The following is a 27,004-nucleotide window of genomic DNA, read 5'->3' on the forward strand; positions in this document are numbered from 1 at the left end:
TATACTGCTGCCATGACTCCAAAAGGTGTGGGAAGACAGATGACATGAAATCTACACCAAAGGTAGTTGAAAAGTCCATTCATAAAACTTTTATTCCACTTACATCAACTTAATACACATGTTCTGAACAGTTATGTTTGAATTGTTCATGAAAATTTCATAAGACATTAAACAAAGCTAGCCATCATCTCAAGTTATTTCCCTGTTAACTATTTTTACAGCACATGCATGTTAGGCAAGTATCAAAAAAAAAAAAAAATCACAAAAGCAAAAAACCTAAAAAAGTTAAATACATGGGTTTTTGTTGTACTGCTGTGCTCGATATACAGTGTCATTATGGATATCAAGCAATTCATTTTTTACTGCATCTTTACTTGTACATTTGTTCTTAGGTTGCTTAAACCATTTAAATACAAATAAAATGTGTAGCAAAAATAATGAAAGCAACAGCAGGTAACTTTACAAATAATGGAATGTGAACCGTTTCTCTGTCCTTCTCTAGAGAAAGTTGACTGGGTTAGCAAACTGTCTTAAGGAACACTTCAGCTGCAATCAGAGATGTACACTTAACTGATACATTCCACAGATTTCACATGTTGACTTGACATGCAGTATCTATGGGACATCAGTAGATTCACAGCCATGTGTGCTCCAGCTTGAATATTCATACTAACTACACCTGTGGCTGCAACTGACTATCCCTTTTTTCCATCATGACAGACCAATATGCAAGCACTCGTTTTTGCTTGACATAGAAAGCTGTTTTAACACTGGCCTTGTGGGAAGCCACAATGTACCAAAAGTACTATGCCAAACATGTAAAACTTGTATAAAAATGTCACAACCCTATATTGGCCACCTCAGATGAAAACAGATAAATTCCCCAAATGTTAACTGGCTCTATTCCCCTAATATTAAACAAAACCACATGGGAAATATAGAAATCCAAATAGAAGTAACATAAACCTGTCAAATCGTAAACAAAAACTATTTGTGGGACAGCATGGATGACAAATGATCTACTGTGTAAATTTCAGAATGAGGCAGACGGAAGTTGGAAGGCTGGTTAATTCTCCCCTCCTTCTCCTGCTTCGGCTTCATCTCCTTGGGTATCCGATGTCCACAACTGTTTGCGAAAGAAAACAGAGTAAAATATGTAAGAGACTAACATCAGTGACTAATATTTAATAATGAATTATTAGAAAGAAAGCCTAGTTCTTAAACGGTAATTTTGTAAGAGGTCCTACTAAGCACACATTAACATGAATATAATTGCTGGCTATTACAAAATGGAAATCCAGCCCTAGATGACCCAGCCCTTCACTGCATTTAATGAGGAAGTTTATGAACAGTCAAAACCAAAGTTTCACATCCACAAAGCTCACTGAAATGCAATATAAGCAGGCAAGAATCAGACCTACAGAACAGATACATGAGCATCAGCAACAAACAATTCTTTTGTTTCCTGTGGATTTGTACCTTCTCCTCAAGCCAGCTTTGTACATTCTTCTGAGGGAAAAGCGTCAATAAAGCTCTTTCTTCACATCCAACATTATCCTTTTCTTCAGAACAGGCATCTCAAGCTTTTTGTTATGCTTTTAAAATCAAAAGCATTTCACCTAAATCTCTATCCCCTGGCTCTATTCAGTCAGTCACGTCCCTTTAGAAACTTCTGGAATACACAGCTTCCAAACTTAGAGAGCAGGGCAAGGGAGGAAGAAAATCAGGCTAAACATGCAGTATGCACAAAACCTCATTTTTAGCTCCATAAAATCATACTAAGGAGCCATACATCAAGATTAAGTACCAACTAAGGAAACTAAGCATCAGTTCCAGACCAACACCCAGGGAAAATAAATTGTTTTGTGAACCAACTATTTCGCCACAGTGGATGCTTCCAAACTATTACCAGCCTAGTATGATTTGCAATCTCTACGGAGTTCCAGCAGCATTAACCTTCATGCTCCATAGCATAACGTGGTAAAACCCAGGAATAATTCTCTACCTACAGCTTAGTACCACTATGGTCTCACAAGACGCTTTAAAAAAAACAAAACAAAAAAAAAACAAAAACAAAAAACAAACAAACAAAAACCCACCTCCATCATCAGAAACATTTTATCCTTTCCAGAAGTACAAGACAATAGAAAAACCTGCATTCAGCTCTGGGGCCTCCAACAAAAGAAGGATGTGGACCCATTGGAACAAGTCTCAAGGAGGCCATGAAGATGACCAGAGGGCTGGAGCACCTCTGCTATAGAGACAGGCTGAAGGAGACGGGCTTGTTCAGCCTGGAGAAGAGAAGGCTTAGGGGGGACCTTAGAGCAGCTTCCAGTGCCTGAAGTGGGCTACAAGAAATCTGGAGAGAGACTTTTTACAAGGGCATTTAATGACATGACAAAGGAGAATGGCTTTTTAAGTGAGAGGTAGCAGATTTACATTAGATACTACAAAGAAGTTCTTCCCTGTGAGGGTGGTGAGACACAGGAACAGGTTGCTCAGAGAAGCTGTGGCTGCCTCATCCCTGGCAGTTCAAGGCCAGGTTGGACAGGCTTTAAGCAAGCCAGTGTAGTGGAAGGTGCCCCTGCCCATGGCAGGTGGTTGGAACTAGATTATCTTTAAGGTCCCTTCCAACCCAAACCATTCTATGATTCTGTGAAGACCAGTAACCTTGCTCTTGCTCTGAACAACATACATGGTATCTGTGCTCAATATTCCTTGCTGAAGGCGTTAAGCACAAGTTATTTTACTGGAGACAATAGCATACTGGAGACAACAGTCTGTTTCTAGCCCCTGCACTATATTCTGTACTATGTTATTATAATACTGCATTAGTCTCATTTTCAGTGCTACTTTTATAAGGAACAATCAGTAAGAAGAGCTTTATCAGAGGCTTCTACCCTAAATCCTCACCTCTAGAATAAAGACTCACAGAATCACTTAGGCTGGAAAGGCCTTTAAGATCATCAAGTCCAACCATTACTCCAGCACTGCCAAGTCCACCGCTAAACCATGTCCTTAAGTGCACATCTTTTAAATACCTCCAGAGATGGTGACTCCATCGCTTCCCTGGGCAGCCTGTGCCAACGCTTGACAACCCTTTTGGCGTGGAAGTTTTTCCCAGTACTCAATCTAAACATATACATACCTCTATTCATTAAATAAAAAGGGCTTGACTGCTATGGGGAGGATTACCAATTGAGAGCACAGTTTAACAAATCTGCTGGGGAAAACAAGGCCCTTAGGGGCAACGGATGGTTTTTTTTCTTTTTTATTAAAGAAAACAAAAGAATTTTGCAACAAGAGCAAAGAAGGAATTATCTAGCAATCCCAGTTAAACAGATTTAGACTTGGCGTGTTAAACAACCCTCTGAACACTGCTCTGCCTCCAGTCCTTGCTGAGCACGCACACACTCAGCTTCTTCAGCCATTCAAAGACAACATACAAAGAATTGACAACTGAGGAAACCTGCTCCTTGCACATACTTATTAACATGCTGAATCACTGTCAAAAGCTTCCTAACAGATTGTAACAGATTTGCATAACTAGCAAAACAGACCCTTTCTTACGTTTATGGAATTCACTGCAGTCTTTGTCAGCCACACACACACCAAAAATTGTTTTCTACCTCAAGTAGAGGCCCTACAGCAGCTTCCAGTACCTAAAAACGGCTGACAAGAAATCTGGAGAGGGACATTTTACAAAGGCATTTAGGGACAAGATAAGGGAGAATGCCTTTAAGCTGAAAGATGGTAGATTTAGATTAGATACTAGGAAAAAAAAATTCTACACTATTGAAGGTGGTGAGACACTGGCACAGGTTGCCCAGAGAAGCTGTGGATGCCCCATCTCTGGCAGTGTCCAAGGCCAGGCTGGAGGGGGCTTTGAGCAACCTGGTCTAATGGAAGGTGTTCCTGCCCATGGCAGGGGTTTGGAACTTGATGATCTTTAAGGTCCATTCCAACACAAACCATTCTATGACTATTCTAAATAGTTGTGGAAAAACATGGAATCAACGCACTCGTACAAGTCACGCTAGGCATTTAAGGAAAGACATATCATTCATTCAACATAGAATCCTGCAGCTGTCTACAGCTTTCTCCCTTATAATAGAAAGCTCACAGCAATTATCAGGACTACTACTGTAATTCAGACACTATGGTAGCTCAGTCCAACTTCTGCTCTTGTATGAAGCAATTTGCTTTCCAACTCATATGACAAGCTTTACATTATTTTTACTGGGAAACTAGCAATTAATGTCAGCCTCTATTCTCTGTTTCAATACCACTTATTCAGGACAGCTCTTGAGCAATCTCATTCAAGGGGACAGTACACACAGACACTGAGAGCAATGCCAGCCCTATATCTGTCTCCAGTAAAAAGCCTAAGAAACTTCCATTTGTTTTGTGATTGTTCCAGTTGTTGCTTACAAATAGTGTTTTCAGTAGTGTTAAGTTGCTATTATAGTGGAAAAGGTTCCAAGGAACAGGGAAATTAAGTGCTAGAAACAAAACCAGAAAATACGGGAACCCCAATGTTATGCAGCTGTACAGCTTTACTTCTGGTTCTGTTAAAAAAAATCCAGCTATTTTGTAAAGGTCGCTGATATCAGACTACAGGGGCTACAACTGGTGACGAGATGCTTCTTACTGTTGCGTTCTTGCTTGCAGTGATTCCCACCATAAAGACCGGGTCGTGAACTATGCTATTAATTACACTATTGCATGGTTGCTTACTTTACAGTTTCATTTGCTTTAGGTTTGTGTTTAGGGGAGAAAAAAAAAAAATAATAGACAACCTGAAAAAACCTGGTAAATTTGTCATCTGTCAGAAAATGTGAATTAGTGCATGGAGTAAAAAAAGACTAGGCAGAAGAAAAAGATGTAGCTCAGAAACATGAGGTACCGTCAACTCATTCGTAAGCGACAGACACAGCTCCACAGCCAAGTGCCCCAAAGACCAATCCTGTTACCAACAACATGTAAGCTTTAATGATACTTACTGTCAAGTTGTCTCTCAGTAACTGCATTATTAGCGTGCTGTCTTTGTATGACTCTTCACTTAATGTATCAAGTTCAGCAATTGCTTCATCAAAAGCCTAGTGTTGTAAAAACAAACAACTCCATTGGCCATGTGACAAACGGTTATACCAATAATTGAAAGGGAATTTTTGCCCGCCTTAGACTTACCGTTTTTGCAAGGGAACAGGCTTTCTCCGGGGAATTGAGAATCTCATAATAAAACACGGAGAAGTTCAGAGCCAGACCTAATCTGATAGGATGTGTTGGCTGCATCTCCTTTTTACTGATTTCAAAAGCTTCTTGATACGCTTGTTGTGATTGCTCCACTATCCCTTTGGGAGGAAAACACACACACAAAAACCACAAGTAAGTAATTCACATTCTGTATTCAGACACACAATCAGGACTTGTGTTTGTGCTTGCATGAACAAAGTATGTTAAGAGTCAACGTCTGTGAATGAGCATTTCACCAAAGAAGTTGCTATTTTATAAAGATTTTATTTAATCAATTTTTAAATTATATATATAAAGAAAAGGAAGTTGTCATTGACCAAATCACAGGTTTGAGTCTCCCCCTGCCACCCTGTAAGTACTTGTATTTACAAATGTTTGCAGCAGTTCTGTAGCATTTGAGGAATATAAAATCTATCACCTACACAAAAGGTATAAAATCAAAGTTTTAACTACACACTGGCTTGATACAGTACCAAATATTCAATGTCTTTAAACGCAGCAAAGCATTACAAATCCACATTTTAGTCACACTGATGACCTTCACCTATCACTGCCTTTCAGTGACAGTCATCTATGAATTTCTATTCAAATTGCTTGGCAAAGACAGTGTGGCACACCTCAGCCCAAACTAGATATATATTTTTAAAAGTTTACAACATAGTTCCATTTCCAATGTAGATACAGAAAGCATTTTTACCTAACTTCAAACTTATTGTACCTATAAACTTTGAAGTAAGGAAAAAAAAATAGTCTCTTTTTAGAGACTAATCTTTTGCCATTCTCTTAATTGGTTCTTCTGTACAAGTTCTAAACTCCTGGTGGAAAAATACCCAACTATAATGTGTATACTAAGATTAAAGAGCTCAACAGTTTTTTTTCTCACTGAATGCACTTGAACTTAGGAGCACATTATGCCTGCGCAAGTCAGAGATCATGGCCCAGCACAGCCCACAAGCTGGACTATGTCCTTGATGACTGCAGGAGGCAACAGAGGCACTAGACACCCAATACAAAGGGACCATTGTTCCTGCACTCTCCAGGATTGTTAATAGCATCTGAGAAGAAGGTGGGCAGGAAGTCATTCAATTCAGATGCAAAAGGACTCCAATCCTGACATTTCTGGATCAAACTAGAAATGCATCCAGCATGATCTCTGCAAAAGCAACAATCACATGTATTCAAAAATAAAGAATTTTAGGCGCCAAGGACTCAAAAATACATCAGTATTTAAGTCACAAGTACTCAGAGTCTGAAAATAACTAACACCAATGTTCAGAAGGTCTGTGCAATCTCTGTTCACCTGTATGCAGCATGAAAACCAAGTAACTTCAAGGAATGAAGCTGACATTTTTTTAATAATTTTCCCTTAACATAGTAACTTAAAAAGAAAAAAAAAAAAAAAAAAAAGGTGCAAAATTGATGTATTCTGTTAGTTTTAAATCAGTCACCCAGCATATAAAAGTCACAAGATTTTAACCTTGAATTCTTTAGAAAGTGTTCTACAGTTCCAAGGCTGTAACAGATGGCTGAGGTACCTGTTTGACATTCCTGCCCACTAGACTGCTCTTTGATAACATAAACAAGCTGGTTTATGAAGATAAAAATCCAGTTCCTAGAGTTGGGAGCTTTATATTGTTGCTGTATTTACTGCAAAAGGCTGAGAGAATACTGCCCAACAAAACGGCCATTATTTCCTAAACAATAATTATCAAGTGCTCTTCAAGGTCACAGACAGCATACAGGAAAAAGCCTGTGACATGAAACACTTGGAGGGAGAAAGAGAATAAAAAAACCCCTTAATTTTAGGAGCCACAGTAACTATGAGCTAGATGGGCTTTCAAAAATATTTTCTTCACCTGGAAACCCACTAAAAGCTGCCCAGCCAAGAGCCTGACTTAATCAAACACTAACTTCAAAACCACTTTAAACGAAGGTTTTCACAGTCTAATTTTAGAGCCTGCAACTTAATCCTCAACAGAAAAAAACCTCCAGGACTCAAAATATTTTACCTCTATGCATGTGAATACAGATTACCAAAGGGAAAATACAATTCCTCTCTGTACAGTAACAGATAGAAAGAACTGGTTACACCTGCAATTCTGCAGTCACCAAGACTGAGTCAGTTTGCATGCAGTAAGCACTAGAAGTCAAATCAAGCTCTGCTATGCCAAGTCTTAACATCTTTATGCAACTCCCTATTATCTAGTGTATCAGGGAAACAGGGCTACCTTCTGAAAGGTGGAAATAACACATATACCCCAAAGCTAGAGCAGGCATGTTTCGAGTGTCTTTCACCTCTGTTTCTGTCAAGTCATCCAGATGTCTTCCTACATCATACTGGGAGAGCTTATTAGCTTGAGCTACACAAGTTCACAGGGGCACCACATGTTCAACAGCACCACAAAGAACATGCCATGTCTTACAGGAGGGCAGAGTGCCACCAAGCATCAGCGACACAGCTGAGCACACCAGTAATCCCCAAGGCTTCCAAGTCCATGCACTCAGATTGTCTGCACATCCCAAAGCATCCCCTATATCTGCAGGCTGAGTGCAGACTAACCTGAGTCTTCAAGAAAACAGCCATAGGAAGTTACCAGATGGGGCTCTGTGCTGAAGTGTGCTGATCTTAAGGACACGCTGCCACCAGTCTTAACTGGCTCCAGGAAACACATTTGCACTGTTTGCAACAAGCTGTGTCTAAACATTGTGCACCATTCTGAATGGAGGGTGAATTATGTATGGAGTCAACATATTGTTAGGATGTTTCTTCATGTACAGCAGTTAAGCCACCTAATATATTGAGTGCCTTATATTAACTTCTGTAACTGTATTTTCATAAAGACAACTTACCTGCAATTATTACAAAGTTTACATGAAGATACAAGAAATTTGAGGAAATAAAAAACATCTGGACATTAAACTACCACAGTTATTGGAAGAAATTTTCCTAACAGTAAGATGAGTTTTATCACTCCTTTTTTTCTCCAGGTGGTTTCTAGTCTCTCTGATTCCTGAACCTATGCAGGCTTTTTGTATTCTGTACAGATGCAGGAGAAATGGCACAAACAAGGCTTTAAAAGGATACAAGACTGAGCCCCTGCAAAGAGGTAAAAAACAATATTCAGCCAGGCTGAAGATGCATAAACCTATATACATGCATGCGTTAGGGTTGATTTCAAGGTTTCATGACTGAACATTTGTTGCCTGCTTCAAATGGCAGGTACATGGGAATTTTCAGAACTCATTTGAAAGCCAACGACCCAGGATTTTAATTCAGCAAACAGAAAGCCTGTTACTAAAGAAATTTACATCCAAATCAGAATTATCCTTAGATTAGAGTCATGTCACCACCCCACCAAAGGCAATCTAATTTGACAAGATTCAGACACAAGCTGACGTACAGTACCTTTCTTGTCATCTCCAGCAGCAACCTCAGCCAAGTAACGGTAGTAGTCTCCTTTCATTTTCAAATAGAAAACTTTGCTTTCTGCTTGCGAAGCATTAGGGATCAAGAACTTTTCCAACAGAGACTAAAAAGAGAAACAAAGAACACACTGTTTTGATCAAACATACTTTTGCAGCATGCTGAACCAACAATTCAATTATATTACAATCTATTTCAAAGTCAAGACAGCTTTACTTTTTGTCCATTTGCTTCACATCCTACATAGTGAATTCAGCTATGGAGAACGTGTTCTGGATTGCAATTCTAGGTACAAAAAGGAATGCTGTATGCTGAGACTTGATGAGGAGAAGGCTGTGTTAATGTAGCAGATGAGTCTTGTGTGACCAAAGGATGGCTTTCTACAAGCCATTATACAGTACCTTAATAAAAAGAATGTAATCTGAAAAGTCTGGGCAGAGGGTATATAAAGGAAGAAAGTTTGCATCCACAGATAATAAAAGGATTTCAAGTATCAGCTGCCAAATCAGAGACCCAAGTATCTTACATACACAGGCACTAAATAAGCCTCATTAGCCTAGCTCCCATTAACCGGAATACTGTACTGCAAGAAACAGCAAGATGAACCTGGATTCTCGCATTTCCAGACAGCTGACAATCTCACAGGCAGCTCTCTAGCACTGAAAAGGATCCTCTCTTTGCCTTTATGTGCTGCCTTAACAGGTGTTCCCTACATCTTCCAAAGCAAAGGCAGCACTCTGGAGTCACCCCACCAAATCCTCCCTGCGGGCTGCCACTTAACACCAAAATTTTCTAGATTATTCTAACTGCTTATTAAATTAACATAGTAAGTTCCCAGCCCAGGCAGTTGTATGATTTAGCAAGTTTTATTATGATGAAAAGAAAATAGGAAAAAAAAAAAAAAAAGAATCATTAGCTCCAACATGTTTAGTCAAATTAAGGCACAGGCTTGTCAAATTTCTTGATCTTGAGTACTTGAAGTCAGACTTTGAAAAAAAAGCTAGTTATTTAAAAGCCAGAAAAAGTACAGAAGTACTTGAACACTTGAAATCAGAAGTCGTTACATGTACTTTGCTAAGACTATGTAGCACGTGATTCTTTAAAAGATATTTTAATAAGAATTCTGTGTGTCTTTTTTCTGCTGTAGATTAGATGACTGATATTTTGGTTTTGCCTCACTGTTTTTAGCTCATATTTCCAATGACACCACAGAAATGGACAATTCTAATTTAGTTCCAACCCACAGAATGATGGTTCTTTACAGTACTTCCCTCTAGATAGCACCCTCTGGGTTAAGCAAGGATCTTGCACAACATACTCGTCGGATATGCACAGCCTGAATACAGTAGATTGTAACCACCGTACTGTGACACAGGCACCCGTGGTACCTGCTTTGCTCAACACGCCAAATGACATAAAGCTACAGAAGACTAATTCACAGAAAGAACAGGTAAACAAGTTTGGTTGGGTTTGGGTTGTTTGTGTCCCCTCCTCCCTCATTACAGACCTGCTAATTCATTTACATAAATTCTGAGTATTTAGCTTGGTAGACTCAAACTTGTGTGAAACCCCTCAAAATGAAGTGACCCATTATAGCAGCACTCCCTCATTTCTATCTTTGTAGATAGGGTAATGAAGTCCAGCTGACAGAAAGCAAAGTCAGCCAAGATTCAGCTATGCCTATGCTCCATTGAGATTAAACATGTTAGGGGACTTACTTTATTGGTTTCAACATAACAAAAGGTATTTATTCAATCTTTAATATTAGGTATTTCCAGTATGGTGGAGATTGGTATACAGGTTCATTTTACCACCACGCAGGGAGAGACCAAAAAATACTCTGTGTCCTTGCTTCTCATCAAATGACAGCAGAGACAATCCTCTGGCACAAAGCGAACAGAACACAAGCAAGCTGGTGGCAGCAGTATTTTTATGGAGCCAGCCAAATGGACTTCTGAGCTGTCCCATGCCAAAGGCACCCTTCTGGAAGGTGTACCACTATGCGAGGAGAAGCTTCAGAGCCACCTCTGCCCCAGCATGGCTGGAACAAAGCAGAAGGCCATGAGGTATATGGGTCAGCGCTTCAGCCGTCTGCAACTACTGACATGCTCTGTTCTCGCCATTAGAGAATTTCAAGATTCACAGCTATGACATTTTTCATGAGTGCCAAGAAGCTCTGACTTCAATGACAACTGAAGGTTACCAGCTACAGAGAATAAGGCTCCTTATTAGATTTCCTCTTCAGGACTGCAGTTAGGTCAGGCGTGTCAGTTTGCACCCACCCTTCTGGCACCATGGGGAACTGCCCTCCCTCTGTACCCTCCATTAATGGGTCAGACCAAAATGATTTCAGTGATTCTAGAAACTGGAATTGTTCATCATCCCTACAGAACAATGTTCAATCAAAAAGCACAGCTCTGCTCACTCTTGCAGCAGCAACCAAACTGCCAGACTTAAACTCACTTAGGTCACAAATTAAGTTTGTCTACAGACACCTAACTGAATGGGTGAATGACATGAGCAGACACAGAAGAATCACAGAATCATAGAATAGTTAGGGTTGGAAAGGACCTTAAGATCATCTAGTTCCAACCCCCCTGCCATAGGCAGGGACACCTCACACTAAACTGTGCCACCCAAGGCTCCGTCCAACCTGGTCTTGAATACCATCAGGGATGGCGCATTCACAACTTCCCTGGGCAACCCATTCCAGTGCCTCACCACCCTTAAAGAAATTATTCCTTATATCCAATCTAAAATTCCCCTGTTTAAGTTTTAAAGAAAGACTAACTAACTGAGTCTTCCTAATCAGAGAGATGGTAACAGGGCAACAGCAGTGGATGGTGTATACATCTTCTATTGAAAAGAAGTTTCAAACCCATGTCAAATTTAAAAGACTGACAAACTAAGAGAATCCCTTTAAACACCTTTAATCAGCTATTCATAGAATACAGCCCATGCAAAGAAGCTCTGACTCTGAGACTGCTATAGTAGCTTGCTGGTATCTGGATGAAAGACTCTATATACATAACACGAGCAACTGGCAGGCCACATATTTTTGGAAGAATTTTATTTATTCCAAATACTTCATCAAGAACAACAAGATCTGAAAGTAGATTAACATTTAAAAGCAGGAGATCTCTCCCCTGTTATTTATCTAGTACTATATACTCAGTTCTTCCTGTCTGTACCAGTCTTTTTATTTCAGGATATATTTTCTTTTACTGACATGAAACACTCCTTTAAAGTCAGCCTGAAGATTCCGAGTACACCGATTTACCCTAGAGTATGGTTGTGAAAGCCTCAATCTGCATGGAGGTGGTGTGGCTACAGAAGCCATATAGATGAGACACATAAAACTACTGACTTTTTAGAGTTCAGCTACAGGAGATAAAGTCAGGCATAACAACAGGTATAACCAATCTAACACTTTGTTACCCGCTAACACACTGGGGAATACTGGTTATCTTCCTTCCACCCTTCCACTGTTTGTCCAAAGAAGAAACGGAGACAAGAACTGTTTCAGTAGTACCACGAATACATGCCTACCAGTTGGTATGGCAACGTTTATCAGTATGGAGGTGATCTCCATACAGGCCACTGAAGTGCTAACAGGGAGACCAAGACCCGACCCACAAGCTGATGTGTAATGACTAAGTTTGTCAGGCAATCCACACCACTGCAATATATACAACACCCTGACAACTGAAGTCCACACAACACTGGTATATTATGGCTACATGGCATGCAGTTAAGGCCTCATGCTCACTGATGACATTGCTGCTATTATGAAAAATTCCCATCCATTTCTGAAATACACCAATATGCACTAACTCCAACTTGATGGGCAGTTCATTACAGTGCCTTCATCAGAATCTGGTAGAGGAAGCTTTTTAAACAAAACCAAAACACCATTCCCTGCCCCCCCTCAAACCTTACAGCTACACAGCTGTAATTGTCAGAGCTTTTAATTTGATAGCAAGAATGTAACTGCTGTGAAACAAACCATAGCACTGTAGTGAAGTAGGCAGATGCAGCAGCATCTTAAGAGCACTTTTCAGCCAAAACCTGGAAAAGCTTGTACAAGTGCTTCTAATACTTTTCATATCAAAGTCATACAAAGTCTTTCCAGAAAGACTTAATAGAAGATTACTGCTTAAAAAACCCCAAAAAACCCCAACAAACCAAACAAAACTCCAAACACCCCCCCCCCCAAAAAAAAAATAAAAATTAACCAAAGTATGCCTGTAATAAATTTGCATCTCAACTCTTACTAGTATGCTGGCCATTAAAAAAAAAACAACAGGCTTCAACACTCCACATCTGCAACTGCAATTATGCCTACGTTACCAGCTTTCTGGCACTTCAGACTGGGAGAGACAACACATTGGAGCCATGGAGACATCAGCTTTTGCAACACTATGCTCACACATACCATAGATAAGGAATGTCAGATTTGGTACATTCCCCCACCTCCAGCAAGCATACACCAGAGAAGTCTTTGTCTCCAAAGACATAACAGAGGCTGCACATACACAACTTTTATTATTGTACTGGTGAACTTCAATCCTGGCTTATTTTAAACAATAAGCTGGAAAGATATTCACTTTCTTCACTCTTACGCAAGTTCTTTTGCCAGAGCAGGACACAGTCAACAGACAGCAACATGAAGCACAACACACAATGAGCCCATTTTGATGAAAGGCCCTATGGGCTTGTTCCTGCGGTTTTGCAACATAAAGCCTGTAAGACAGAGTTATCAGACTCAGGAGCAAGGACACGTAACAAGCAGTAATTCTGTGTAACAAAAAACCCCAACACCCAACCCTCTACAAAAAGTCTGCCTGCTGCTTACTGCAAGCAGACATGCTTCGGTTTGTCAAGTTGTGGTGAGAACTGTAGTTGAAGACAGGAAGCAAACCCATGAAGACTTGAACAGCCCTTTCCTGACACTTGAAGCGTAAAACTACCCTTCTTTTAAGAGCATTTGCTTACGTCTTTGGAAATTTGTGTGGGCTAGAAGACTATTCCCAAATTCATCATAAGAGCATTAAAATCAATGCCTCAGTCTTTCCTTGTTGCTTGTTCTGTATTTCACTTTATTAAAGGCAGCCTGAGAACTGTAGATAATTTAATGCACTTGAGGATGGCATCAACAGCTCAATTTTCTACTTAAGGTATTTCCCTCCTGACAAACAGGAGACTTTAATCACCAGATTCTAGAACGACATAGCTGTAAATGAGCAGGTAATACATAAAGTACCAAGAAAAGGAACTTTGGTTTTAAATAGGTAAAAACTCCAGAACTACTGGTGAAACAAAAAGATATTGCTCTTCCACACAAAAAAAACCAAGCTGTAGAACAGCAAAAATACAAAAGAATGCACTGATAAGCATTAGGCCTTTTGTTTTCATGCAGTATCGAAAGACATCTGATATAGTTATTTCTGGTTTTGAAGATAAATTACACAAGGATATTAGCTGAACCTTAATTCACTTGTCACCCATCTCAGGAACATGGCATAGGGATGAAGACATGGAAGAACTCTTTATAGTTTTTTAAATTCACGTAACATTTGAAAGCGTATCTTTTTGAGCTCAGCCTGAAACCTCTTTCACACTGACAATGGCCTAATATTTTCATATTAGGACCAGGTTTTCAGGTATGTATTTTGTGGGAAGAGCTACATAATATCACATTTTCAGGTGGAACCACTAACCAGCAAGCACAGCAACTGTAGCACACTTCTGTTAAGCTATTCTTCTACTGAACTCTATTAAAGTGACAAAGTTATCAAAGCAGGTCACCTGGTCAGACAAGTTCAAGACACCTACCATTCCCATAAAAAGCTAGTGAATGATTTTCCATGCATGTGTTTTCTGCCTTAGCACCACAGTTTGGAAAGTTACTCAGGTTATGAAGCAACACGTGCAAACCTGCACAGGGTTTAACCAAACCATTTGCAGCCAGTAGGAATTCCATTTATACATGTCTATATGAACTGTTGGAGAGAATATTTTTAGCCAACACCTTCCCAAACCCAGGCTGCTTTCAGACAGTCATTATGCTGCCTCTGATTACAGTTCTACCGAGAGCTTGGGATAAGAGCTTTGCAACTAATGCATCACAGGTGACCTCCAATGCTCTTGGGGGAAAACCAAAAGGACTGTTCCACTGTCAGCCTACTCCAGCCAAAAACAAAGCCGCTTGTTTGCTACAGATTTCTATGTACTCGTTTGCTCACCAGAACAGGAAGACAAGAAAATCTGTCAACTACTAGTGGATGCTGTGGCACTGGAGATCTCTGTGGTACATCATCTGCTGAAGAAGGAAACAAGCCTGCTGCCTGCTCTCAGTACCAGTTATTCTTTCTTCCCATCAAACTGGCTGCCCACTCACACAGACAGCAGAAGTTGTTTGAAAAAGGTGAGAAGGTTGGCTGGAACAGATGAGCTAAGAATGGTGAGCCTCAGCAGGGGAAGAACTCAGAATCTGGGACAAAGAACCTTCAGGGGGCAGGGAGGAATTTGATTGGGACAGTGGGAGATGTGACATGCACAGGCACATTCAGGACTTGTAAGAACAGGAAAAAGGTACACTTGATCAGCAGTTTTCCTGCAGTCAATCTAGCAAAGATCTAGAAAGGGGGGGAAAATGGAGGAAAAGAGGATTGAGTGATAAGACGGCAACTGAAAAAAAAGCCCTAAAGGACTTAGAGAAGAGGGAGTACTGTGTAACAGAAAGAATGGCACGAAATTTTAGCTTATGCAAGAAAATACTACTAGAACGGTCTAAAGTGTTTCTTTAGAAAAAAGCAGCTGCATATATATGGGCAGGAGAGGGGAAACATGAAGTAGGATACCCTGAAAAATCATCTTCATGCTGACATGTGTGCTGGGGATACAACTAAGTCAGTGAGAAGCACGTGTATGCACTAAAATACCTACAGGGTGCTTAGACGGGAGATACGGCACCAATGGATGGACACACCACCAGTCTGCGTAACAAGAAAAGGATGGGAATTGAGACAATAAGGAGCAGCACCTCAGTTTACACTTTTACAGTCATATGGGTGTCTCCTCTCATTGCAGATTTATCCTCCCCAACTTCAGACTTATTATGCTCTTTACTAGCTTGTTCCTTCTATCACTTTGCTTTCTAATTCACAATTACGGCAAGGGAAACAAACGTACGTAGTATCAGGATATACTCTTGAAGATTATTCAAGACTTTTGAGGTCCTTCATGAGAATCACTGCAAGTTTTTACTGAAGTACACTTAACATACACATGGACAGAAAAGGAACCAAATTCTGAAGCACAGGTAAAACCACTTCTCCAATTTAGTAACCAACTCTGAGAAAACTCATACAAAAGGCAGCACCCAGGCAAGACACTTAATAGAAAAGTAATTAGTAGTAAAGTATTTAATTTGTTGAGGCATTGCTATAGACATTAATATACCAAACAGTCTCCACTGAAGATCAAAGCCAACATGCTTGGTGGCTGGAACTAGATGACCTGTAAGGTTTCTTCCAACCCAAACCATTCTATGATTCCATGCATTTCTCACCTGGGTTGTTTGTTGTTTTGTTTTTTTTTTTTGCATCACCTCAGTAACCTATTTTTTGAATATTGGTGACCATGCAACAAAACAGAATGGTGCCAAATGCAAGGATCATTATTCTTCGAAAAAACAGAACATGTTCTGAGAAACCTGAGATAATACAAAATTGAAACCAACTGAGCTGGATGAGAATTTCTGCTGGACAGATGTAAGTGATAGCTATTGTGGCCAAAGCATAGTATGCTCTAGCTTTCTTAAGATGACTCTACAGTTTTGGTCTCTGAAGAAATATTAGTAGAACCCCCCATAAACATGATGTAACTCTTTTAATCCTTGATTAGAATCAGAAGTAAGAACTATTTATCTTTAGCAGCTTACACTCTGAGCAGATCTGAAACCTCATGAAGTAGACTACGTATCTTATTAGGAGTTCATTATAGCATACAATACTAATAAAAGCATTTTGTTAGCAAAAACGCCACTTTCTCAATGTAAGTCTACTCTACACTAGGAGAATACAATCAGTTAGAGGTCAGATTCCCGTTGGTAAATATCTTGTCACCCACATAATCACAAACAGTAGCAACATCCAGAAAAAAACCAAACAACAAAAACCACCACCAACCCACAACTGCTCTCTGCTCATTTGAGCTGCATTAGATCCAATTAAAAATAATTAAGAATTCCCTGTTCACCTCAGCAGCTGCATGACTTATTATTACTTTTCATTAGAAGAGACACTGACAATCTTCTGACATATTTCAAGAAAAATTAGTAACTACATAAGAGCATTCAGCAAAAAACAAGTTTAAGAAATAATCACAATCAATGCTCTTTAATCAACTTTAATAGCAGAAGCTTTCTCAAACTATTTCTAAATGGTAGTCAGCTACTGCCTGAATGCACAACCAACTTCAGGTTTGGAGCCAGGAGCCACTGTGTCTGCCTACAGCAAAGACCAAGTAAAGCATTTGAGAACCTCGTTTCAGAAACATGCACTTCTGTCAAGTACACGGTAACAAGACAAAGTTTGCAGATAAAACCAGTAATAGTGTGGCATCTGTTTATACAGATGTACAGAAATAATGCAACAATTCTGTTCATATCCCAGATTTCATATTTCTACCACTTATGGCTTTCACAGTAAAAGCTGGTACCTTAACAATGCAGCCTGTTACTCAGCCTTCTAAGTAACCTACCAGTGTAATAAACACACTTGGTGGTTTCATAAAACTGCAAGTACACACATTGAAGTTCTTGCTTCTAAGAGCCTGGAAGAAGGAGAATATCTGCACAGGCAACTAAACCGATCAGATTTATTTTGCTGCTTAGAACAGTAGTAAGTGCATAAAGTCCTTGAACACCAAAGGTGGCTGTCAGATAAAGCAAATTGTTACTTGGATACTTTTGAACAGCATAAGCATTATGTACTTTTTTTAAAAAAAATCAAAGCCTATTATTAAACATTAATGCCAACTGAAATTAATACAGCAGACTACAGGCTATAGTAAAGATTTTTTCTACTTCCAGTAAATGCAAGAAGCTATAGATACCTGTATGCATGTGCACCTACACAAGTGTACAGAGCTAAAGAAAGTATGAGTGGTATCTGCATGTTGAATTTTTTTTTGCATTTATGCAGAGCACCTTAGCTGATGTTATGATAAGCAGGTGTATTAAATACATATCAACACTATAGATGAACTTCTTGCTAAGATTAAGAAGTACTCGCTCTCCTTTGCTCATGCAGCCCAACCACCAATGAATTTCTTATATATGCTGGAATTTAAAATCCTTTCAAACATGACAAACATGAGCTGAAGTTTCATGCATTTACATGAACATTGTAGAATAAATAAAAACCAAACCAAGTCATGTCATATTTGAATAGATCCATGAATGATGTTTTAATTCTACAAGATTCAGTAATTTTTCAACAGCTTAATTTGCCTAAGGAAAAAAACCCGAAAACCATTTGTAAAAACAAAACAAAAAAATTAACAAAATTGCTCTAGTTTAGGCAGCGCTTTCACTGCACAAAAAAGAGAGGAAAAAACCCAACAGCCAAAAAAAGCCGCCAACCCTGAAGGGGTGAAGCCACAACCAGGGAAGTGATTAAAGGATTAACAAAGTGAAATGATGATCTTGATGCAAATTGCCTCAGCCTCCTACCTTCAATATATGAGAGCAATTATACCAGCCAAACCCTAACTGAAAAAGCCAGACTGGGAGAGTTAATCAAAAGCTTAAATTATAAGCATCCTGGGAAGTTAGTAAACCCTGGCTATATTTTGCTCTGTGAAACACAGAAGTTCAGAGAAGCATTTCTGAACCAGAGGTACTCGCATATTTTCACATACACCACTAGCACATTACCAGTTACCATCTTTTAACACAAATTTTAGCAACTTGAGATGACATTGTGAGTTCTACATCCAGGTTTGGGCTCCATGGTATAAGACACATGGATATACTCCAGTGAGTCCAGTGGAGGCCACCAGCATGATTATGAGGCTGGAGCACCTGGTGTACAAGGCAAGGCTGAGAGAGGTGAGTTTCTTCAGCCTGGAGAAGAGCAGCAGATCTCACTGCTCTGTACAGCTGCCTAGAGAAGATGGAGCCAGACTCTTCCTGGAGGTCTACAGTAAAATGACGACAGCAGACAAATTGAAACATGAGAAGTTCTGATTACATAAAAGGAATTTTCTTTTTATTTTTTCCTTTTAAGCATAGGTATGACCACACACTTTGACAGGCTGACCCAGAAAGGTTGTGAAATCTCCATCCTTGAAGACACTCCAAATTTGACTGACAAGGCCATAAGCAATGTGATCTAACTGTATCTAAGCAGAGCTGACCTAAATGACCTCCCTTTCCAACCTAAATTACTCAATTAAAACAGCTTAAAATAATAAGAACTAAATTTTTTGAAACAAGGGTTCTGGTCACCTAGCTCCTAGATTCCAAGAAATTAACCACCCCCCTTCTGTAATCAGCATTCTGTAAAGAGAAGCTTATACAAACACCTCCCCCTCTTTTCCAAAAACACTGAATAAGGGACACAGATCTCAAAGACAGAAACAAAGTGCAGCCAGAACTAAAAAACTAAGCAAGCCTGAAGGAGTCACAGAACTACAGGTAGCAATTTTCAGTCAGAACACTAATTTTTTTGTTAGTATCAGATATCTTCGTAGCATAGAGGGTCATACGGTACAGTGACTCAAGCTCCTAAGCCATCTATACTCATCTGCTTGTTAGCACTACTCTGTAGGTTAGCCATGTTTTTTGACCATCAGGACACACTAAGCATACAACTGACTTTAAAAATACCTCACAGATGTGCGTGTCAAAAAGCATATGGTTCCATATAGAAGACTTAATTTTCTAACCCTGTCATTGAGAATCAGTGCAGAAACAGGTTTTACAGATGTTAACATAGTAACCTATTAGTTGTTTGCAGGCAACTAGGAAATAGTCCCACAGTGATTTCAGTATGATGGTGATAGGCATGAATTCTGTGGTATGTTCTTTAAAAAGCCATTTAGATGCATTCTGAATGGAATTACGCTCCCTTCCCCCAATGAACTGCAGCCCCATGACAGGTCACTAAACTTTCTGCTACTCCCCCACAAGCAATATATACATTAAAGAATCACAAGCCAAAAGTCACTTAATTGTGGTTTTACTGCACCCTCTCCTCCCGACAACTACAACTTCCAAAAAGTAAAACATCCATAACAAGTGCAAAGAAATCTAAATAGTAGAAGCACACAAGGAGTATCACTTCATGCTTCTGAGCATGAAGTTAGGAAGAAGTAACGTGGCAAAGAAAGCAAACAATTCCATCTTATTAACAGCGTCCTGAACAGCACCATTAACCTGCAGCTCTTCTGGCAGGGACTGGGGAAAAAGGTGCTGTACAGTATTAAGTGCAACAGTGACTTCAGAAGACTGAAAGGCAGACGAAGTTTCAGGAAGCTCTCTAGACTTTTAAGGGAACAACCAAAATGGAAGAGGAACACTGAAACAGAGCACATGGGAACTGTACGCAAAAAGATTTACTTAAGATACGACTCGGGGCAGGGAGAACTCGTGGGAGAAAGAGACATCACCCAGGATAAGCATGGGAAAAGAATATGGGAACTGTCACAGACGTGTAGGGGACTACTGCCATATGTACCAGCCTCGGGAAGAGAGTGTAACTGTCTAGCATTACATTCATACTGAAGCCAGTTGTGTTTTTAAATTATTAGTTTACATTTAGCTCATGTCAGAGACTACCTGAAAGTTACCAGCAGTTCGAATCGCCTGAGAACTTCTAACATGCAAGCAGGGTCAGACATTAAGCCATTGAGAGACCTCTCCATACCTTCTTCTCTGTATTTCAGAATTCTCATTAGCTGAAAATTTAATCTTACTACAGATTTAATTTGAACCACTTCAGTTACAGCTCTGCTTTAAATTAACTGCAAAAAGCATTTTGAAGAATATCCACACCTGTTAGATTAATAACAATATTTATTATTGAAACAACAAATAAAAGATAGTTATACTCGCATTTTAGGCAGATCCTCCCTTCTACTACAGAAAGTGAAACAGGATGTGAAGCACATACTTGGCTAACATGAGGAAAAGTACTTAACAAAAAACTTAATTTCCTGTATCAGTACAAAACTTCTGAGGCTGGAGATTTTCTATAATACTCAAGCACATTTAAGATGCTGAAGTATGGCACTGGACTTCCTCCCCCACACTGTATTCTTGAAGAATTTGGAAATTCAGTCTTTATTTGTGCAGTACAAGAAACTTGTACTATGCAGAATATGTCACAATTATCTGCAGTTTATCACCACTACCAGACCAACTCCAAATTAGAGTTGGTTATATTACACCTGAATATCCTCCAGTGTATCTCTGACAGAACCAAGAGATTTTAGGTGTCCTTTCTTTGTAGAGTAGCACCCTGAGGCTGCAGCAAACAAGAAGATGAATTCAGCTGTTTGTAGACCTATAGAGCTACTCCACAGCAGGCACAAATGAGGGAAGATTTAGAAAGCAGCAAGGATGCTGGCTTTTCCTGCTGCAAGGTCAGTGTAAAGGAGAAAAATAAATGTTCGGACCTGACCCATATAACTGCTATAATTTTTATCATTCAGTCTAATAGTTAAGAAGCAAGAAAAAAGTCCAGCACTAACTGCTCTTACTCACTCTGTAAGTCAGTGGAAGAGCTGGGAACAGAACCCACACAGAGCTTAATATACTCTGCATCTACTGGATTAGAGGAGCTATTTCTTCCAATCCACTAGTAATTTGATTCCAAGAAATGAGTGAAAAGAGCAAGAAGCAGCAGAGAAGCCAGCTCTGGCTACATTCTGCTAGTCACAAACACATGCTCTTCATTGGATTCCTCCCTTCAACACTGAAGTTAGGACATCAGTCACTTCCACACTCAGCTGTGATGTAACACCCCACCATATTAAATATTACTTAAGAGCCTAGCAGGCAAGTGAAGACACAACAACAGCTCAAACAGATTCACAGTCTTAATAAATGACATCCGTTTGAGCTGCTTTCGCACTGTAACTGCTGAGGCTCTTGACCAAAAGCTTTGAAGATTTGTTAGCACTTCAAGTCTTATTAATGGTATACTTTGCACCAATCAAGACTTGGTAAACCTTGTTTTTCACTTCTGTGAACAGCTGTAGTCTAGATTATGCTGTACAAAAATTAGAGGAGCTCCTGAATAAAAAAAACAAAAACCCAAAAAAAACCCACACCATTTGCATGCACAGCATTGCAAAGATTCCTGTTCATAGAAAGCAACTAAATATGTCACCACAATTCTTTTTTCTCTATAAAGCAATACGTCAGTCACATTTCTAGGTGAGCAGGAACACATGCGAACAGGACATTGCAACAAAGAAAACAGAAGTATTTTTTAAATACAAATCTAATTCTTCAATGCAATTACCAGTGTCAAAGGTAGTGCTTGACATTTGAAAGCATTTTTAAATCCTATCCCTTGAACAATAAAACAAGTTTTTATTATTAGTTTTTTAAACCCAACTCTAAAAAAGTAGTTTTATTACTGCTAGTCACCCCTAAGGCATTGTTTCTTCTGGACAGTAATTTTTCCTTAATCTATTAAGAACAACTGGACTAGCAACACTGAAGATTAGTAAGACATTAGCTTCCTAAAAGTAGTAACATAGCAAATAATAAGAATTTATTTGAATTATATATGTATCTCTCATTAACACAAAAAGAAATTTAAGACCATTTTGAGATTTGGAAGATTTAACAAAATTCCCCACCCGTGTTCCCTCTCACCTAGATAATTCAGCTGCTTTAGCAAACTCAAAAGCTCAGGTTTTGTTTTAGTTTTTGTATTTAGCATGTACAATAAAATTTCACTTCTATCTGGTTTCTATTATCAGAAATTCAATTCAAACACTAAGTTCTTCTAAAAGGGGGTTTCTAAGCCCAATGACTTCATTAAAATGATTTTCAACCATAGTTTACAAAAGAATTTCAGATCACTCTTGACTTGAAAGCATTCACCCCTGAGGAAATGCCTGTTAATTAGAAAAAGAAAAGAAAAAGAAGAAATGGCAATAAATTAGAATGCCAGATTTGGGTCCCTATTTCCCTGGCTTAAATAAAATGACCCACCACTTAACCCAAGAACTAGTAAATCCATCTTTCCTATGTGTAAGTTTGACATTTTCATTTTCACAGTGGAAGTTTAAGAGTTATCCTTACACAACATGAAACTGGGTATGTCACAATAACAATGGAAGCCAGCCTGAACTGGAAGCTAAGATTTGGAGTTATCCACACCAACTTCTACACACCCTTGGAGAACCAGTCTTCTACAAGTGATCACCACACTTGTCATTTAGTTATCTTACACAGCAAGCAAAAGTCATGCTACTCATTGATCTTAATTTCCGTTTGACATGAGATCTTCAAGCGCATGCTTAGCTATTTAACATTTCCCTCCTATCACATGTCATTCTGTCACCTCCAGGTATGTGATCCCTTGTCACATATGGGATGACACACCAGCAGTGCCCACAGTCTACTGGACAATTCTACTGCTGACAGTAACATCTACCTCACAGGTCATCACAGGCCTGGGCATCCGTTAATCATGGGCTCACTGAAGCACCACAGGCACATGCAGTTGATAAAACCCTGACAATCTGCAAAAAGCTTTTGGAACAAGCTTCAGATTTCATAAACCAGACTCTTAATAAAAATACAGGGTTGTCTGCCAGGTACCTCCACATTTTGACAGAACTACAGGCCACAGAAAATGCCCAACTTGAATATCCTTTTAGTTTGCTGTTAAAAAAATTAAGTTTAAGAAGGTATTACAGCATTTCTACTGCCTCTTCCTGCAGTCAATTTTCTGCATGGCTGAGTCATAACTAACATTACATCATCTTGCCCAGGGAGGGGCACAATTTCCGTAGAGTAAGAACTACCTCTTGCAACTAAAGCAGCATATTAAAGTTGCAGAAATCAGTGATTTAAGATACAAATACTGCATTGAGGAGAAAGGGCAGAGGAGAAAACCCCAAATTACACCTGTATGTAGTTCAGTCTCAAAGAAATATGTTGATTTCTCGTAACTATTACTTTATATAGCATTTCAACAGGTCTCCAAATGCTTTAGCATTCATTACTATGATGATTTGTATATAAATAATCAATACATTACAGGTAGAGAAAAGTCAGACATTTTTTGAACGCTGTCCTTCAGAAATAGCATAGGAGAGCACAGCTTTACTGACAGACTAGAAGCAGTCCCAGAGGGCCCAGCACCATTTACCCTGCAACCCTAAGTAAAGATGGATCAACAGTTTCATTATTTCTCACCAGCACATCATTGCAGATGTCTCTTAGCTCAGTCTCAATTTTCTCTCTGTATTCTCGAGCCATCTGCTGTTTTTTCTCAGCTCCTTCCGTCTTTTGTTCAATACTTGAGACGACTCTCCAAGATGACCTACGAGCTCCTACAACATTTTTATAGGCAACAGAGAGAAGATTCCTCTCTTCGTTGGACAACTCAGCTCCTTGCTCAGTCACAGACTTCATGCAACTTGCCATGTCATCATATCTTTCAGCCTGCTCAGCCAGCTTGGCCTTCTGCACCAGCTCATTTTTATCCATGCTGATATTTCTAAAGAGGAAAAATAGTGAGGCATTATTCAGACAATGATCAAGGACAAAGGCGTTTGCATATGCAGAGCAACCGTTCTTTAAGTTGTTTGGCACTGCAAGACGTACAATTGAAATCCAGACCACAAGGTATAAAAGCATTACAAGATGAAAAGCACTCGATGCTCAAACACACAGATTCGTGAAGAGTTAAAGTCATTGCTTCCTCCTGAAAAACTGTTAAACTTTTGAAAGTATATTATCTTAAGAAATAAAAACAAAACCATCCAGAGGTGAACTGAAAGCAAATCATTCCTGTCTTATCCACATAAATGATCCTAGTTCTTTGCCATCACTCTCTCAGAAGACCACATTCAAGCTGCAGCACCAACTGCATTAAATTATCAATATAACAAAATTGACAAAGAAAACATCCACTAGTAAGTTTTTCACAGAACAAGATCACATAAAGGCTAGGACCACAATACCAGGCAACTCTGTGCTTTATCAGAATCTTACCGCTACATGCAGAAGGACTTCGCATAGGGATCTGCAAATCAAACCCCACACTGGCTGTTAAAAAGCCAGAAGGCACCAAGTATCTGAATATGAAGGTGCAGACTTTTCAAAAGATTTAACTTCCTCTCCCAAAATGGGATATGGTAGACCTCCTGAACCAAGTACTGCTGCTCCACCTGAGAGGCTACGCTTTCAGAGACAAAAGGAGATCTTACTATTCAAAAATACTACTTGATCAGTATTTGAGGTAGTGTGACCTGGCTGAGATGCTTCAGAACCTGCATCTTATCAGCACTTTAAAAAAAACCCAACAAAAAACAACCAAACAAAAAATCCCCACACATCAGGGTCTGCTGAACATAAGCACCAGTTAATGGTTTTTTTGGCACATCAGAGAAGATTACACCTCTCTCATACCCCATTCTTTTACGTACTTTTACTTGATCATTTTGAGGCCCCAGCAATGCGCTTTGGGATACATCATCTCCATCTGAAGTTCAATTATATTATTAAAGCAAGAATTATTTTGGTCATGTATGCTTTATGGATTTCTGTATGTTCCATACACAACAACCCAGCAGCTTAATCTTTAACCGTTAATGTTTTTGTCATTCTGCATGAAGTTACCACAAACAATAGCAGCACTACTTTCCATTTCGGTATAAATTAAGCCCACGTTTAACATTCCAGTCACCTGAAAGGGAAAGTTTTCGTTATCTGCTACACCCACCATCGGGGCAAAAACTCAGCAGCTGTCCCGCAGCGCCTGCAAACGTGCGTTGAAAACTCGACCGCACGATGAACAGCGCAGTTAAGGAGCCATTTTAAATCAAGATTTTGGCTACGGTTATTTACCACCGGGAGTGAGCAGGGCGAGCGCCGTTAAAACTCCAGCCACAAAGCCCGTACGCCGGGTTCTCCGGCAGCATCCTCTCTGGGAGCTCGAGGGCGGCAGCGGTGGGGCTGGCGCCGCTGCGCTTCCCCCATAGGCGGGGTGACAGAAAATGGAACGGCCCGAAAGAGGAGCGGGCGGCACGGCACCTCAGGGCTCCCCGGGGCTCGGAGGCCCGCTTCGGGCCGCCCCTCCCGCCTCCCCCGCCTCCCCTTCCCGCTCTGAGGCCGCCGCATCCGCCCGCCGCGGAGACACCGAGCGCCTCGCCGGCCGCCTTTGTCATGGCGGATAGGCGCCGGAGCCCTGCCCACTTCAGCGTGCGTTAATCCCGCTCACCTCCGCCCAACGCCGGGGGCGGCGGCGGCGGCCAAGGATGCCGCGTCCCCGCCCCAGCAGCGGCCCGACGAGGGGCAGCCCACGGGCCCGGGCCCAGCCCCAGGGAGATGTGGAGGGGGGGTGAGAGGGGGCGGCGGAGGAGGAGCCCCTGTAGTCCCGAGGGAGCCGCCGCTGCCCCCGGAGCGCTCAGGCGGGGCGGGCAGGATGGGTGGGGTCACGGGGCAGGGCGGGCAGAGGCAGCGAGTCTGACCGAGGGGCGACCGCTCCGCGCCCGGGCAGCGCTCCCGGCGGCAGACCACACCCAGCGCCGCCGCCCGCGACCCCGCCCGATGGAGGCGGCGCCCCTCCCGCTCCCCGCGCCCATGGGCGCGGGGTCGCCCCCGCCGCCGCGGCACGGGCGGAGCCCTCACCTGCCGCCCCCTCCCCCGCCCGCCGCCCCCGGCCGCTCTTCCCCTCCCCCCGCTCCTCACCAGCGGGGAGGGGCAGACGCGGCCTCACCTGCGCGGCCCTCACCGCCCTCCTCAGCGGCGCCCCTGGGGCAGGCTGCTCCCGCCGCCCTGCTCCCTGCCACCGAGGCCGGAGCGGGTGGGGGCTGGCAACGAGCTGCTCGGTGCTACCCGCCGGCCGCCTCGCTTCTCCCCCCCGCCCTCGCAGCTCCCCGGGGGCGGAGACCAGGGTGCCGGGGCTGCCGCCCGGCGCGGAACCAAAGGGTCGGCGCGGCGGGCCCCGTTACCTGTGCGCGGCGGGAGCGCGGTGGCGGGTATCTCGGGGCGGGCGGGCGGCGCGGACTGTGCCTGTGTCGCGGCTCGCTGCGCTGCAGCCTCTCTCCCAGCGCCACACACGG

At 41.1% G+C, this 27,004-nt stretch overlaps 1 protein-coding gene across 2 annotated transcripts; it reads right to left on the reverse strand.

Annotated features, from left to right (window-relative positions):
• YWHAZ (tyrosine 3-monooxygenase/tryptophan 5-monooxygenase activation protein zeta) lies at positions 1–26,999 on the reverse strand. Of its 2 annotated transcripts, none has more exons than XM_080639473.1 (6): positions 26,894–26,999; positions 24,132–24,435; positions 8,663–8,786; positions 5,191–5,354; positions 5,004–5,099; positions 1–1,126 (listed from the first exon to the last, which is right to left on the reverse strand). In XM_080639473.1, the coding sequence occupies exons 2-6, from the start codon at positions 24,423–24,425 to the stop codon at positions 1,067–1,069; spliced, it is 738 nt and encodes a 245-aa protein (XP_080495599.1). In that variant the 5' UTR covers positions 24,426–24,435; positions 26,894–26,999; the 3' UTR covers positions 1–1,066. The 2 variants fall into 2 exon arrangements, with proteins under 2 accessions (XP_080495599.1, XP_080495600.1); XM_080639474.1 differs by lacking the exon at positions 26,894–26,999 and adding an exon at positions 25,627–25,949.
• Between the last annotated feature and the right edge of the window lie 5 nt (positions 27,000–27,004).

Source organism: Psittacula echo (assembly GCF_963264785.1).
Source record: "Psittacula echo genome assembly, chromosome: 2".
NCBI lineage: Eukaryota > Metazoa > Chordata > Aves > Psittaciformes > Psittacidae > Psittacula > Psittacula echo.